Source organism: Camarhynchus parvulus, chromosome 6, assembly GCF_901933205.1.
Source record: "Camarhynchus parvulus chromosome 6, STF_HiC, whole genome shotgun sequence".
Lineage (NCBI taxonomy): Eukaryota > Metazoa > Chordata > Aves > Passeriformes > Thraupidae > Camarhynchus > Camarhynchus parvulus.
In genome coordinates, this window is record NC_044576.1 from 17,013,591 (window position 1) to 17,028,373 (window position 14,783).

The 14,783-nt window shown below is 41.7% G+C and overlaps 1 protein-coding gene across 3 annotated transcripts in view; it reads right to left on the reverse strand.

Annotated features, from left to right (window-relative positions):
* The window catches only part of MARCHF8 (membrane associated ring-CH-type finger 8), an 88,299-nt gene that overhangs the window by 13,261 nt on the left and 60,255 nt on the right, over window positions 1-14,783 (reverse strand). For 2 of the 3 annotated variants that reach the window (XM_030950948.1, XM_030950949.1), the window contains 3 exons: window positions 11,171-11,221; window positions 1,405-1,484; window positions 245-1,090 (listed from right to left, as the gene is read on the reverse strand). In XM_030950948.1, the coding sequence (XP_030806808.1) occupies window positions 245-1,090; window positions 1,405-1,484; window positions 11,171-11,221 (977 nt within the window). The remainder of the gene's footprint in view (window positions 1-244; window positions 1,091-1,404; window positions 1,485-11,170; window positions 11,222-14,783) is intronic. The other variant, XM_030950950.1, reaches the window with a different exon arrangement.

Here is a 14,783-nt window from a genome sequence, read left to right on the forward strand (position 1 = left end):
AATAAATTTTAGGAGAATTTATTTGACTCCAAAGGAAGTTATTTTGCTTAGTAGCATTGTTAAGTGCATCAGAGGGGTGCAGGACCGCAGAGAGAAGGCTGCATGCTTCAAATCACACATACTGTATTAGCAAGGTGACAGAGTAAAAGAAGAGACAGAAACAGCACAAAGGCAGGGAAATGTAGAACAGTCACCACTGCACATGGGAGGGTTAAAAAGGTAGGTGGTTCTCTGGTAAACCAACCTGCAGGTATCCCCCGATGTGGACACAGGGGACAGAGGGGGTAACTTTTCTGAGAGGGGGGAAGGGCAGTCAAGGTCACTGTCCTTCTCAACTGAACAGAGTGGTGCCCGCTGCTCTTTTGGTTTGAGTTTCACTGAGGTGCTGTCCTCAAAGACGTCATCATCTCCCATATCATCAGAGCAGAAGTCTGTGCTTTCCACCAGCATGCTGGAGGATTTGTCAGCTTGGAAGTGACTGGAATAGCTCTCCAGTTCGTGAAATTTATGCAGGCTGCTGATGCTGGAGGTGTGGGAGAAGGAAAAAAGGTAACGCAACAGTTTTTTGCTCCTTGAGGAGTCATGGTCCACCTTGTCCTCCAGCAGGGGGATATGTACAGCGCTGTGGTTCTCTGCTCCTCCCGATGCACTTGAGTAGTTGGAAAGGGAAGGGATATAGGAGTGCTTAGAATTGCTAAAAGAAAGAGGCCTGAGATTCAGCGGTTTCCTCTCTTTAAGATGAAATTTGTTAATCCTTAAACACTGCTCTTGATTCAGGGTCAGTTTGCCTTCTGAGCGTGTTCGCTCCACATAATCAAAGCACTCGCTGGTGCTCTGCGCCTTCTGGTCCACGTCATTGAGGGACTTGGAGAATTTCAGGGTGCGGGTGGGCTTTACATTCTTAGCAGACCTGAGTGCCTGGCCCCGATCCTGCCCACGGGAGTTTCTCTTTGCTGCATGTAACGTGTCCTGACAGATCACTGTCACAGTGACCCCTTGTGTCAGAGGGTTCTGGCAGTGCGGATTTTTCAAGACAACAGCAGACTGCACTGGACTGTGATGACAACACTCAGAAAACACTGCACTGGAACTGCATGCAGAATAGTGGAATAAAAGCACAGAAAGCAAAAAAAAAAAAAACCAATTAAAAAAGAGAACATGTATAATTAAAAGTGAAGAAATGAGAATTATAGCTAGTGTGGGAATGGTGAACATAGCAGGGTCGAATAGTCAGTAGGATTTAACAAAGCAGAGTTAGACAGCAGTCGAGTCAAACAAATGGGATGCTTCAAGTAGGAACCCCACGTTGCTTACTTCCCCATAAACATGCTTTTTAAGTTTTGCTTTTCCTTAATTTGAACCTTGTCTGAGCCTCCCTGTAGCCACGCAAATGGCACACGTTACCTGCAGATGTCCTGGGTGGATGGTGTAACAGAAGTCCGAGAGAAGCTATGAGGGGCAGAGACAGAGGTTGGACTTCCAGCCTGCAGTGAAATTAAAACAAACAAACAAAAACACCCTCAAGTCAGAAGTCAGTATGCAGAGCAATCACCTTCAGGGTGAAACACAGCATATGGAGTCAGATATCACTCTACAGCAGATACTCAAGGGCTAGTTGTAAGAAAGTGACTTTACTGTTAAATGCAAGAAAGGTCACAGAGTCTCATCCCTGGAGAAGTAGTGATCAGAACAAAAATGTTTTACCCCAAGGTCAAATGCAGACATCTCTGGAGTGGAACCTGCCAGCTGTCAAACATTGCACAGAACAATAGCTCAGGAAATGAGCAATGCTACAGTAATTAGAATAATTAGATGGAAGTGTGTGTATAAACTAGCTGGAATTTAGCTATCATGTAATAGCTAATCCTTCCTCTAACAATGATGGCAAGAGATTAGAGGCTTGGGGTTTTCTTCACAAAACAGAACCGGCAGTAACTCAGTAACTCAAACACAACCTGAGGACTTATATTCCTTACTAGCATATGCACATGAGCACCATCTGCCAACCCAGACCATTCCCTGAAGTACTTAGTGTACTTTTTGAGGTCTTTTGTCCTGCTCTTACTTGAACAGGATCTTCCATCCTGGAAGATCCATACTGGAGAGGAGGTGTGGCAGCAGTCATATTTGTAAGTTGCAACAAGAGCACAGTGAGAAATAGAATAACTGAAGAATTAAGAATTAGCTGAACTAACTCAAAAACATAAAGTGAAGCTCTTGGCATATTTAACACTTAATAGACAGATCTGAACTCAGTGTGCTAAGAATGAGCATTGTCTCAGCTGTCACTCCACTGGCTGTTATTAAAGACCTTTTCTGCTGCTGTATCCTGCATGTCACTTTGACAAACTTCTCAACTCTTCCTGGAGATTTTTGCGGGGAGGAGACCTGCATTAATAACCTCATAACAGAGAATCTTTAAACCTGGGTCTCCCATGTTCCACAGCTGCTGGACAGGCTGCATTGCTCACCCACTGCTGCAAAACACTGTTTGCACTTCAAAATTCAAACAAAGCTTTACAGCTCTTTTGATCTGCACAGCAAAGCCTGAAACCCAGGAAAGAACAATGCAGTCAGCAGAACAACAGAAATGTCATCTCCATACTGGGCTGCACAGAAAGCAGCACTGCCAGCAGAGACCTGGGTCAGGCAGCTGCAGACAGCCAGACCAGGGAGACCTCAGGTGACAAAAGGTGTGCTACCACAGAAGCATGCTGTGCCCAGCCCTGCGCTTCAGCTTCAGACACCAGCAGTTATCACTGCTTTGATCATGCTGCAACACACACTGCATCTGTCTTGGGACTTGTCAATTCTATACTTAATTTATTAAAAGCCCCTACTGTATATTTAAACAAGGCTGCCACAGGCTTTTATACTGTCATACCAAACCAAGGTTCCTCGTCACATGTTACACTCTTTATTTCTTTGTGAGAGAAGATACATACACATGCTACTTTATAAATACAGATAAAACAATCACCTTCCTTGTCACACAACTCATCCTTTAAGGTCTTGTTTCTCTAGTCAACAGCACTACAGACAGCAATGTATCTGCCCTCACATTAGGACACCTCAGGTGCACAGACACTGAAAAAACAGGTATCCATTTACAGTTGGGTCTGCAGGAATCAAAAGCAAGACAGCCAAGACTCTGACACACACCTCTTAATCCTTAGTAAGACACTGTAACTTACTTCCCATCTTACCCAAAGCTGGGTACATGTATAGAATAAAACCCAGTAGCATAACCTTGGGCCAGAAAGCAAACTGAGCTATGTAATGACCGTGACAAAACAAATTACAGACAAAGATCAATTACTGGCTTTATCCAGGAAAACTACAGTTCTTTACATTTTACACCATTTGCTCATGCTAAGGATTCTGATCATGCAGTGACGTGAATTCAGGTACTTGTTGGAAATTTGTTCTCTCTCTGATGCTTAACCTCTGCTAAAAGCAGGTACACCTGACTTCATATCCTATCTTTTACAAGGGTTTGTGCAGTAACTTTTTATTTACTCAAAGTCTGACAATTTAATGAAAGATCTGACACTAATTTACTGATAACTGTTTCACTCTGCAAATAACTAAAACTAAAAAATTGAAATAGTTTAAAAGACATTTTGAGCAATCTTCTAAAAACAAAATATTAAACCAGTAAAACAGCAAGTTGCATTCTGCCATGGAGACACAGCTATATATTGTTGGAAGTGAAGTCACAGATCAATTAATAAATCTGTCTTGGGTTTTATGTTGTGAGCAAATCACAGAAGGTAACCTGTGAAGAATGAATCCAATCTCTCAGCTGCTTCAGTTTAGCAATGAACTTTCCTAAGAAAGGACAGCAGAATGTATGATGTGACAGTCTAATAGAGGATGACTAGAACCAATGATCCAAAATTTCCCTTCCAAAACCATGTTACTGGTTTCTTGATCCAATTGTCTGGTACCAAGAGCATTAAAAGTCTTGACACTTGGGAAATCAAAAGGCTAGGACAAAAAAGAAATTATGGAATTTCATTTGCATTTCAAGCTTAGTATTCTGTTTCTAGATGCCAGTACTGTTCAGAGTGGCTTACAGAAACTCAGTATCTGAGGCACATTTCCTTTCCCCCATACCTTTCTGCTTCAGAACAAAAGATACTTTTCTCTATTTTCATACACAATGAAAGTGCAACCAAACTATGAACAGAAGTTAACACACTTGGATAGGCACCACAGAAAGGAACAACAAATCACTGGAGGAAGTTATGCCCCAGCCTTGGTTCAAACAAGCAGTGGCTACCACCAAAAGCCATGGTTCAATGAGCCTCCAGTCACTCAGTCTGCCCTCCTTTCGTCCCATGCTTTTTGCTCATGAAACTTTACAGAGCTGCACTGCAACTCAGAGTAGGATAGTGAGGTGAGGTAAAACAAACCATTGCTTTAATGCCAGTCACTTCCCTAGGAATGCCAATCAGTGACAGGATGAGTCTCTGACAGGGAAGCACAACTCCCGGACAAGAGCACAGTAAAATGCAAGCTGCTGCCCAAAGTCTAAGTACCGAGTTCTGCTGCATCTAGAAGCAGGGTTACATATCACTGCTGCTGGCCAGTCCTCCCAGCTCACCTGGCTCTACTGACTCAGACACAGCATTTTTGAGGCAGAGGTGCCACAGAAAAGAAGAAATACAGTCAGCCTTGGGACAGAGCATGGTGAAGAAGAGGCAGTGATGGGTGAATGAAACAGGCAGGTCCAGCTATCCTGGAGCTCTGATGCTGCTCCCACACACAGCTCAGCTCTGAAGAGGCTGGGAAAATAAGCAGTCAAAGCCTTCTCCACTCTGTAGCTTCTGGTACACACCACCCTTACTGCCCCAGCAGCAGCCTCCCAGGTAGCAGCACCTTTGGCCAAACTGGATATTTATAATGGCAATAGCAGCAGTTGGTTTTAGAGCAACTTCTCATAGGAGGTTTCTGCCATGTTCATATGTGACATGTAGCCTAAGCCTTGTCAGCCTGAATTTGACCCTTCTAACCCCATAATCACTTGCTGAAACCCTGTGGACTATCACGCCCTTCGCATGGAGGAACACACCCCCAGTGACAAGCCTTGGAGCCACGTGCTTGTGAGTTACTCTGAACAGCCTGACTGGCTGCTTAAAATAGCTCAGTACTAAAGGTCAATAGTTAGTTAATTGTGTATATTGACATTCCTATCTAATGCAATTCACTGAGGTCACAGCACGGCCTTCTGCACTGGTACTCCGACACTCACAGCAACTTTGAAGGTAACAATTCCTGGGATTCCTACCATTCTCTGAAGGGTTGCCCTCAGGAGTATATACATTTTTTAATATGCATATATGCAGGTGTCCATGCATATATACACATATACGTTCTCATTTTGCCTCCACATGAACAGTGTTATCTATTGGTAAGAGAACTCAGCCTTTTCTTATTACATACTTTTGATTACATGCTGCAGACCATAATCCAAAAAAACCCACCCTGCCTAAGAAAATAAAGGCATCTTTGAAGTGAGCCATAGTGAATATGCCAATGGCTCGGGTATATTTCAAGATAACCTGCTTGTCTGAGATGACACTTCTGGGTATAGTTGCTGTTGTCCCACTCTAGGCTGCACTTCAGTAACAGCAATTAAGCCTCATTTTAAAGAACAGAGCCTGTCACATCCTAAAAACTTTATTAAATTATTCATTGAAAGTAAAAAATTAGAAACAACTCCTGTAGAATTTTTCAAATGATTGGAAGTCTAAAGGAAACAAACAAAGGTTTTCCCCCACACACGCAAACTTTGTCATTTCTAGGTGCCACAGGATTAGGAATAATACTGTGACCCTACTACCTGTGCTACAAAAACATCTAGAGGTTTCAGCTAAGGATCTGGAACTAACATACGAAGAACTATGCACATTTAATAACAGAACACAACTTTCTTTTGTGCAGACAAAGAGTGAAAAGAAGCTCAATTTTAAGTCTTTTATTGGAAGGAACTTCAGAAAAAGGAGCTTCAGGCAAATACAAATTTAGCAATAGAGCAAGGAGCAAAACCCTCCACAACTCAAATTTCAACCTGGCATTCTGATTATGGGCTTGCCTTTATTCTATGTGCTCTTGAGTGCTTTCAGCAAGTACTGTGTTCCATGTATGTGTTGGCTGATGGCTCTTGCTAGAGTGCACTGCAGTTCCACAGTCTCTGAAGCTCATCTGTGGAGCAGATGCCCAAGGAGGCCTCCAGCAGCGCCAGCACACCAAGAAGCAGTGCAAGGAGACCAAATTGGACAAACCTGACACCTGAGATAGGCAGAACAGGCCACCCGTGGACAGACTGGGGGATGTGATGAGCAGACAGCACTGCTGACAGGCTGGTTTTGAAAGCTTTTATACCAATATGGCAGGATCAACCATCAGCAACTTCTGATCTTCTCCAGTAAGTTCTCCCTACCAGATTCATGCCATATTGACTTCCAGTGCATATTAAAATCAAGTGTCTTTAGAGAGGGTTAAGATAAATTATTAAAATGGAGAGTGGTTAAAAAACTGCAGAGGAGATATGGGAAAGAGGCATCTGAAAATTTCAGGACGATCAACTCCACCATGTAATTTTGGCAACAATTTGACAGGAACCAGCAGTCAGTTGCTGGAAGAATTTTCTTCCATACTTTATATAATGTATATGACTATAATTACAACTATGTCTAGCAATGAGAAGCAAAGCTAAAGTCAGCTTTCCCTTATTATTTCCAAAGAAAGCTAAAGGAGGATTGTGTCAGGAACTTTTCTCTAGAGATTGCAGAGCTAAAGATACTAGAGAAAGGAGGCTATCTAAACTTCAAAATCTCCCCAAGAATTATACAACCTGCCTATACCAGAGGATTAATGTTGACTAAACCCAGTAACAACTACGCAGGGAGAAGAGGAAAAAATTACTTATGGCTTTTTGTCTTTAAAAATCTTCCTCAAAATACCTTGATTGGACTGAGGGAACAAAAAAGGAAAGGAAACCCCTGCAGGTTCCTCCTGAATGGGGTGCCCTCATACCTATATGTGTAAGAATTCAGCCCCAGGAGAGGGAATTTATCACAGCACAGGGAGACTATCACATTCCTTACAAACATGACTGCACTGTGCTCCAGCATGAGATTACTTGCTCTTGTACCTAGGGAAAGAGTATACTTTAATCTTCATACTATAGAATTTTTCATGTCTTTTCCTTTCCCAGTAACTCAGCAGAAGAGTTTTTTTAAGCAACTTGTATTTCCCTACCCCCAGGCTCACGTACCTGAACAGAACGCCTCTGAGAAACAGTTTTTAACATGAGCCTTGGTCATCTGATAGACTACAGGATAGCTAAGTTCTGCAACTGAAAAACCTGGATCACTTCTCTACAGACAAATGCTCACTGAATGCATTAAAGCTTCAGACAACAGTGGACGTGTGTATTCATATGCTTTCTAAATCTGTTCCAAGCTGATGAACAGCCTAAATGGATTTTAAATTTCGTAGCAAGCTTAGGCTACCACTTTGTGTCTGCACTAGCTGCTATTCAGCCTAAGAATAATCTAATACTTTACAGCATGCTTCTGTTCAAAAGATAAAACTACACAGGCCTTCAGAAAAGACAAAGTATTTACATTTTTTAAGGAGTTCACTTTTAATTCCTTTGCTGTGATCTCAGTATTAGCATTTTCAAAGTTTGTCCCTTGGAGGGCTATGAAAATAAGACCACAAAGTGCTTCCCCTTTACATTAGAATCAACCTTCCAAAGCAATCAGATGACAAGAACAGCACACAGATGACCTGAAGGTATTTCCACACATCACATCATCAGTTTCAGGATATATCAGATACTTTAAAGGTAAACAATACCATTAATTTGGGAATAACTATTTAGAGACCAGCTTTGTAAGTGACCTCATTTTATCTGCTTGTAAGCACAATTCCTTCATTTATGAACTGAGGGCATGAATTACCACTACTGTGAAAATCCCACTTTTAGCTGCTCCCAGTGACTAGCTGTGTGTTAGGATCAATTTCTTTTATATTTAGAGGACAAAGCTTCTATAAAGCTTAATTATTTCTCTGTGGGGCTTGAATGATGAAGGCACTTTGCAGCAATCAGTGGCTGCTTGGAAAAAATGCTAGCTTAGGGTAAACAGCTGAGATGTGGATCTGGGCTGTATTCCCTTGTGCCAACTGGGGTTGTTTCAATCAGCATCAGTGCTGTTTATGTGGCTGAACAGGGCAAGTTGGGGAAGATGGGCTGTGTTCAAGTCCCATGACTAAATCAACTAAATCTGCCTTCAATGCGTTTTTTTTTTTAATTTTAAAAACAAATATAAAAGATTTCAGAAATTTAAATGTTTCATGTGCAGCAGATTTAAAAGAAGTGTTTGAAATATATATACCAAAAAAGCAAAGAAGGGCCTGGAGGAATGCCACATCCCCCAGTGTGCAACATACTGCACACAGCCTAATGACACCATATGAAGATCCTCCTACATCTTATTCCCTGCTCCTTTTTCTGCTCTTTTTGGCCTCCAACCCCAGCCAAGTATTCAGGTGATTGCTTTTTCTTGGCTTGGCCACATGTACTAGCATCTCTTCTGCCTCTCTTAGCATCTGCCTCTTGGAGAAGTGCCTTTTTGCCCCTTTCTCCCAGGGGACAGCTCCACCTGGCCCTGACACTGGGGGTCTACATTCAGAGAGGTCCTGCTACCTCTACCAGCTGATTACATTTTCAGTAGCACCATCTGTCTGCCTCCCTCCCTGATCACTTTAAGCCCATGGGCATTGCTTTCCTTGGTCACAATAAGTAACACAGCATCCTCTCTTGGCTGAAGGCTGAGTTCTGACTCAATCCTTTCCACTCAAATTGCACTGTGCAACTGAGAGCAGTGGAAAGATACACGGTAATAATCACAGCAGGTTCATAATGACATATCAGCACCAGTAAGGCTTTGATTCAAGTGTCAGTGCCAAGAATCTGTAGCAGATTTGCTATGTTGCTGTTCTGTAAGCTAGATTTGGGTGGAAAAACAATGGCTGAAACCGTCATGCAGAAAGCATGACCATTATTTCTGTACACACACAGACATACTTCAACATATCTGGAAATGCAGCATGTAATTGATTTAACCCAATTTTGGTTAAAAAGCTCCTCTTAAAATGGTGTCAGATCAACAAGTCCTGTGGATTTCAGAAAGGGCTATACAGGCAGCCAAGCATTTCCATACTTAAATGTGTACCCAATCTGCCTTATTGGCCATGTTGATATGGTATTCTGAATAAAAAAATGGGCCCTTTCCTATTAAAACTCACAACTAAAGAAAATTTTTTCATGTACTTAAGCTTCCATGCAGCATTCCACTACTACAATGTTTTGTGATTTGTCATTTGAAATTGCATGCAACAGCCAAAACACCTGTCAATCACAAAATAATTGTTGCAGTTTAGCACTGAACTGCCTGGATGCACAAGGCAGCATTCAGACAGGCAGGCAAATCAAGGGCTGACTTCACTGATGGGGCTTTCACCCTCTGCCCTTGTTTGAACTTATCTCCAGAGGTGCATAGAATGGATAAGGCAGACGTGACACAAGAGCAGTAAGAACATCAACACCTCTGGGAAGCTCACTTTGCGACCAAAAAGTGTCCTCCATTAAACTGGCAAGACTGACTTTTGATCCCCTCGAGAACTTTAGCTTTTGCAACACACAGCAGTCATGTTGAACGTTTCAGCACTTCAAGATGAATGTAAATATTGATGTCTCACTTGCCAGCACTCCCAGGGAGAGCTTCGCCAGAGTGCAAGGTCCTTCCCACTGCACTGCCACACTACCAGTTCTTGATGAATTAAGAATGAACTGTGCAGATTCATAGGGGTACCAAAGTGCTGCTGCCAAAAGGCTTGTGTTGATTTGAGACACTCTGGGAAAAGTACAATGATACTTAATGGCAAAACTACTATCTCTGCTGAACAAAACCTCAAAATCCAATTAAAGATCTCTAAGACGATAAGAACCAGGGTAAAAAGGCACAAGCATAGTTCCATTTTAGAAAAATCTACATGACTATTTATACTCACACAGTTTTTATTTCAAAACCCCTTACATGAATGCACATTTTCTGATGCCAAATGCAAAATGATCTCTCGTCAATCCATGATAACAACACCTACAGCTTGGTCAATACCTTGTGCACCAGGCAGTTGCCCTGCTCACTGTTTAGGACACCCAGTAATCCTCTCTTTTGGCTCCAAAGTGAAAAGTTGTCTGTGCCCATATAAACCATGTATTATGTGCAGACACTGTCTCCTCTGCTGCAGATAGTCATGAAGAGTTCTCTAGATCCAGAAGTACTCACAATACTTATTATGTTGCAGCCATAATGACTCAGTCTTTCATTAAAAGTAACAACAAGCAGCCACTTAAAACTGTGGCAACAAAGAATTGAAGCTTATACAGCCCATGAAAAGTACTGTTCAACCAGCACAGCTAATAGAAAATCTGATGTGCAATGCAGAGGAAGGGTATCTTCAGCAATAATTATCTTGGACAGAAGATACCTTTTTCCTAATGGCATAACAAAGCAATTATGCTTTGGATGTGCCTGCTGGCTATGCTGAAGAGTGACTAGAAGGGGTGGAGCATCCTGCTTGCCTTACATGACCAGGCTCTGTAAAATGAAACATTTAAAAATACTTACATAGTCACGTCCTGATAATAAGCTCATGGCACTTAAAAATAATTTGGTCTTGAAGTAACAATAGAATAACAGTTAACCACATATCCTACACATATTATGGGATGCACAGCAATACATATCTTACACAGCTTTATCTTACAAAACAACACACTTCAGTGATGTTTTTGGAGTCACTTTCCCTTCAAGATAAGATCTCAGGCATCTGTCATCTATCTTGCTCCTATCAAGCTAAGGAGGCTGACAGTGTGAAAGAGAAAACCTACTGTAGCTTCCATTTCGTTTCACCTGTAAAGAGAGTCTGCAAAACACCAGACTTCTAATGTTTCAGGAGTGACTATCAATGACAGGCATAAAAAGCATTTTCTACTGGTCACATCATCACATGCATCACCCAATTCTGAAATTAAAGAAATCCCAGTATCCCCAAGTTTATCAAAACTGAGTTACATTGAGCAACATACCTTTGAGATGTTACTAGAGCGGCTCACGGAATGCCCCAAAGCCTTCTCATTCTGAAAGAGCAAGAACAGATCACTGCAGCAACAAGTCACAGCTATGAAAATACTTAAAAGTTGGCATTACAAATCAAATTCCATGGAGACAGTCTTACAGCTGGGGGCTTTTAAGGATGTTGCTTCTGTTGACATCAGCCTGATTTACAATAATCACTGAATTGCTTCGTCTGTTTAACAAGATATTACCTTGCAGAATATCACATAGGCAACACATGTACAAACTGACAAATACTAAAACAGTTATTTCTTTTTTCTGAGGATAGTGTAAAGGCCTTTACTCAGATGGCATCAATTTTAGAAAGGATACTTCTCAGTATCATGAAGAACAAACAAACACACAAAGACCCTCAAAAATATGGACATAATGCTTATGAAAGACTAACATTGGACAGGACTACTGCCAGAACCTGTACGCTAAAAACTGGCTCCAATCATAAGGGACAGCATAGCTGACTTCATCAAAGGCACTGTAACCATAGCAACAGGGCAAAAAAAAATTCATTGAAGCTACAGGAGACAGGAGGAAGAAAAAAGGGGGCAGGAACATGTTCTCAAGCTAGGATGAAAAGAGACCAACACGAGTTGGCAAGTACAAAGACTTTCCACTGCCTGTGTGAGGCGTGGGGGAAGCAGGCTGTGCTTGGCCTTCTAGGGATGTGTGGGAAGCAAACAGAACAAGGCTACATGCACCAAGGGAAAATGACAGCAGAGAGTAAAACCCTTGGGTGAGAAGTCTCCCTGAAGCAAGACAGGTGACAGTCTCAAATCCAGCCCAAGCTGCCAAAGACAAGCATGAAATTAAACAGAGCAGAGGTTTCTTCATGTTAACTCAATTCCTCCCCATCAAAACTCCTGTCTAGCTGAAGAAGATGGTTGCAAGGGAGCATCACTGAACTTACATAGGCACCTGCACTGAAAAGGATGTGCTGAAATTCAATAAGCATGACAGGCTGGAAGACAAGACCTGTATTTGCACAACACAGTAGATGATGCAGAGTAAACAGACTTTTAGCTGCTGCCACAGAAACTTGTCTCTCTGCCTCTGCTCCCAGAACTGATTTTATCTGATAGATGCCAGGAGCCTCCAAGAGACAGATGCACATATTATCTTTATTCATCTACTGTTGGAAACATACCTATCAGAGGTTTCAGTCAGCAGATTACTGCAAACAACTGGTTGTGTTATTGAAAAAGTGACCATTTTAAAGCAAAATTACTATCTTGAAAAGTATTCCCATAAGGGCAACAGAATGTATGCACACATATATTTAGGAATCTGTGATATCCCTAATGGACTCCTAAGCACCTAAGTGCTTTTTAACATCTCTGTTTCTTAGCCACACAAAGCAGGTACATCCATAACATCAACAGGAAATTCACAATAGTAGATTTTAATAGCAGGTACAATTAATGAGGAACAGAAACATTAAACAGATAAAAACTATTTAAAAGGCAAACAAACAAATCTCAGTTTTCACTCTATATCCATCACCAGTACATCAATCCTGGGATCTTACAGAATTATGCACAAATTAACACTGACATGGGAATGACAAGGCTAAACTTTCATGGTACTATCACTCTCAAGAAATAAAAACCTTCAGAGACTATTTCTAGTATGTTCCCACTGCATAGTAAGACATATTCTGGCTGGTAATCAGAGCTCCAAACAAGCTCTCCTTCCCTCATGCAAAAGCATCAGGCTTTGCAGTTGAATGAAAGATCAAGACAAAAGCAACATCTGCAAGCAAGGACCCTACAATTATCACTAGTTAAAGTAAGTGTCACTCTCCTTTAGCAATTCAGTTTTTCTGTATGGAATAATGGGAATCCTGCCTTTTGAAGGCATTCTCCTCAACTAGAACCACCTGGCAAGTGTTTAAAAAACAAACAAACCCCACCCAGATCGGAAAAAATTGCAAGTGAGCTTGTCACTCCTCCTGAGCCATTCACCAACAGATGCTGCTCTGAGGTACCCAGCAGCTAGTGTGGCTCTAGAAAAATGACTGAAAACCAGAAAAACTGCTACCCACTCCTCTGGATGCACTCACTTTCAATTGCCAGAATCCTCCTCCCAGCTTTCCTTTCTTTTTCTACCTTCCCCTTGAATTTGCTCCCGACTGTGAGTGACAGAGCTGCCTTCTTCCTTTAGCTCACATCTGCCTTTCTTCAGGGCTCTACACCTAGCCTTCTTTGTCTTGCCTGGCTCATTTTCCCTTCTGCCACCATTCCTCAGCTGCATTACATCTCTCAAGGCCTTTTCAGTTCAGATATCTAGAAGATGATAACTCCCTTCTGTCCTTCCTTTTGCCTCAGCCTTTCATATATTCAGCATTTCTAGTTATTTTACCCTTGCTTCCCTACCCTAATGTATCCATTTTCCACTAAGCCCAACAGCGACATAACTCCCACAGCCAAACCCAGAATTCCTGTGAACCCCAATACATCACTTCCTACCATGAGAGCCACAGCAGCCACAGCTGCTCTTGTCCACTTCAAACACCATTGTATCAAACTGATCTTTCTCCAAACTTAGCTGTAGATACTGATGTTACTGCAGCATCAGCAAGCGGGCACCCGAAAGAAATACAACTTAAGTATCTTGGCCCGATGAAAGGTAAACAATATATCAGTAAAATAATTTGGTTTTGTATTTCCAACACTCTGGTTTCTAGTCCTTAAGGCAGGCAAATAGAAGACAACAGAGGAAGCAGTTTCATAGCTTGTGCAACCATCTTCTGGTTACAACTGTGACTACACACCTAAATCCAGTCCTATGATTAGTGCTAAAGCCATCTTTTATCTCTGCTCATAGACCTGCAGAAGAAACTGCAAGCCAGATCCCAATGGGTAAGCAAGATGACTTTTATTCTCTTTCCATCTGGGAAAGGAGGACAGAGGGCACCAGAGGATGGTACTTCTTTGCCCTCAGGACACCAGTGTCTATGCATGAACCCAGCACAGCCTTGCTTCCTGAAGTCTTAATTCCTTAACACACCCGTGACTTGTTAGGGCACTGTATTCCCCATTTTGCAATACAATTTCTGTGTTACATTATCTTACACGATATCATGGGTTAAGAGCTTCATCTGAAAATAGGCCTTCTCCATCGAAAATCTCAGTAACAAAGAACAGAGATTTTTTTTGAGGACTGCGTTACTGCAAAGCCACAGAGAGAGAGATCCCTACGAGGCAAGTACTAATGTCTCACCCCAAAAGAGACACAAAACCAAACCAGGTCAGACTGGCTAGAGTACTGACAACTTGTGGTTTTCTACGTGGACTCTGAAAGGCATTTTAATTTCATTTTGTGCATTACAATTCCATTTTACAATGACAGATTAAGCATGAGATTGATATCTAGCAAAAATACTTACTGTTATCAACAATTCATGTCAGTAAATTTTAACAAAGTCTTCTGGGTAAATGGTTGCTTTTCTTAATAAAAAACTTCACAGAAGAGCATGAATAAGTAACAACTGCTCTGATTCATACAGCAATTCTCATTCTTAGATCTGATGAGAATTACAGAATGGAACACAGAATGGCACTGCTTGGA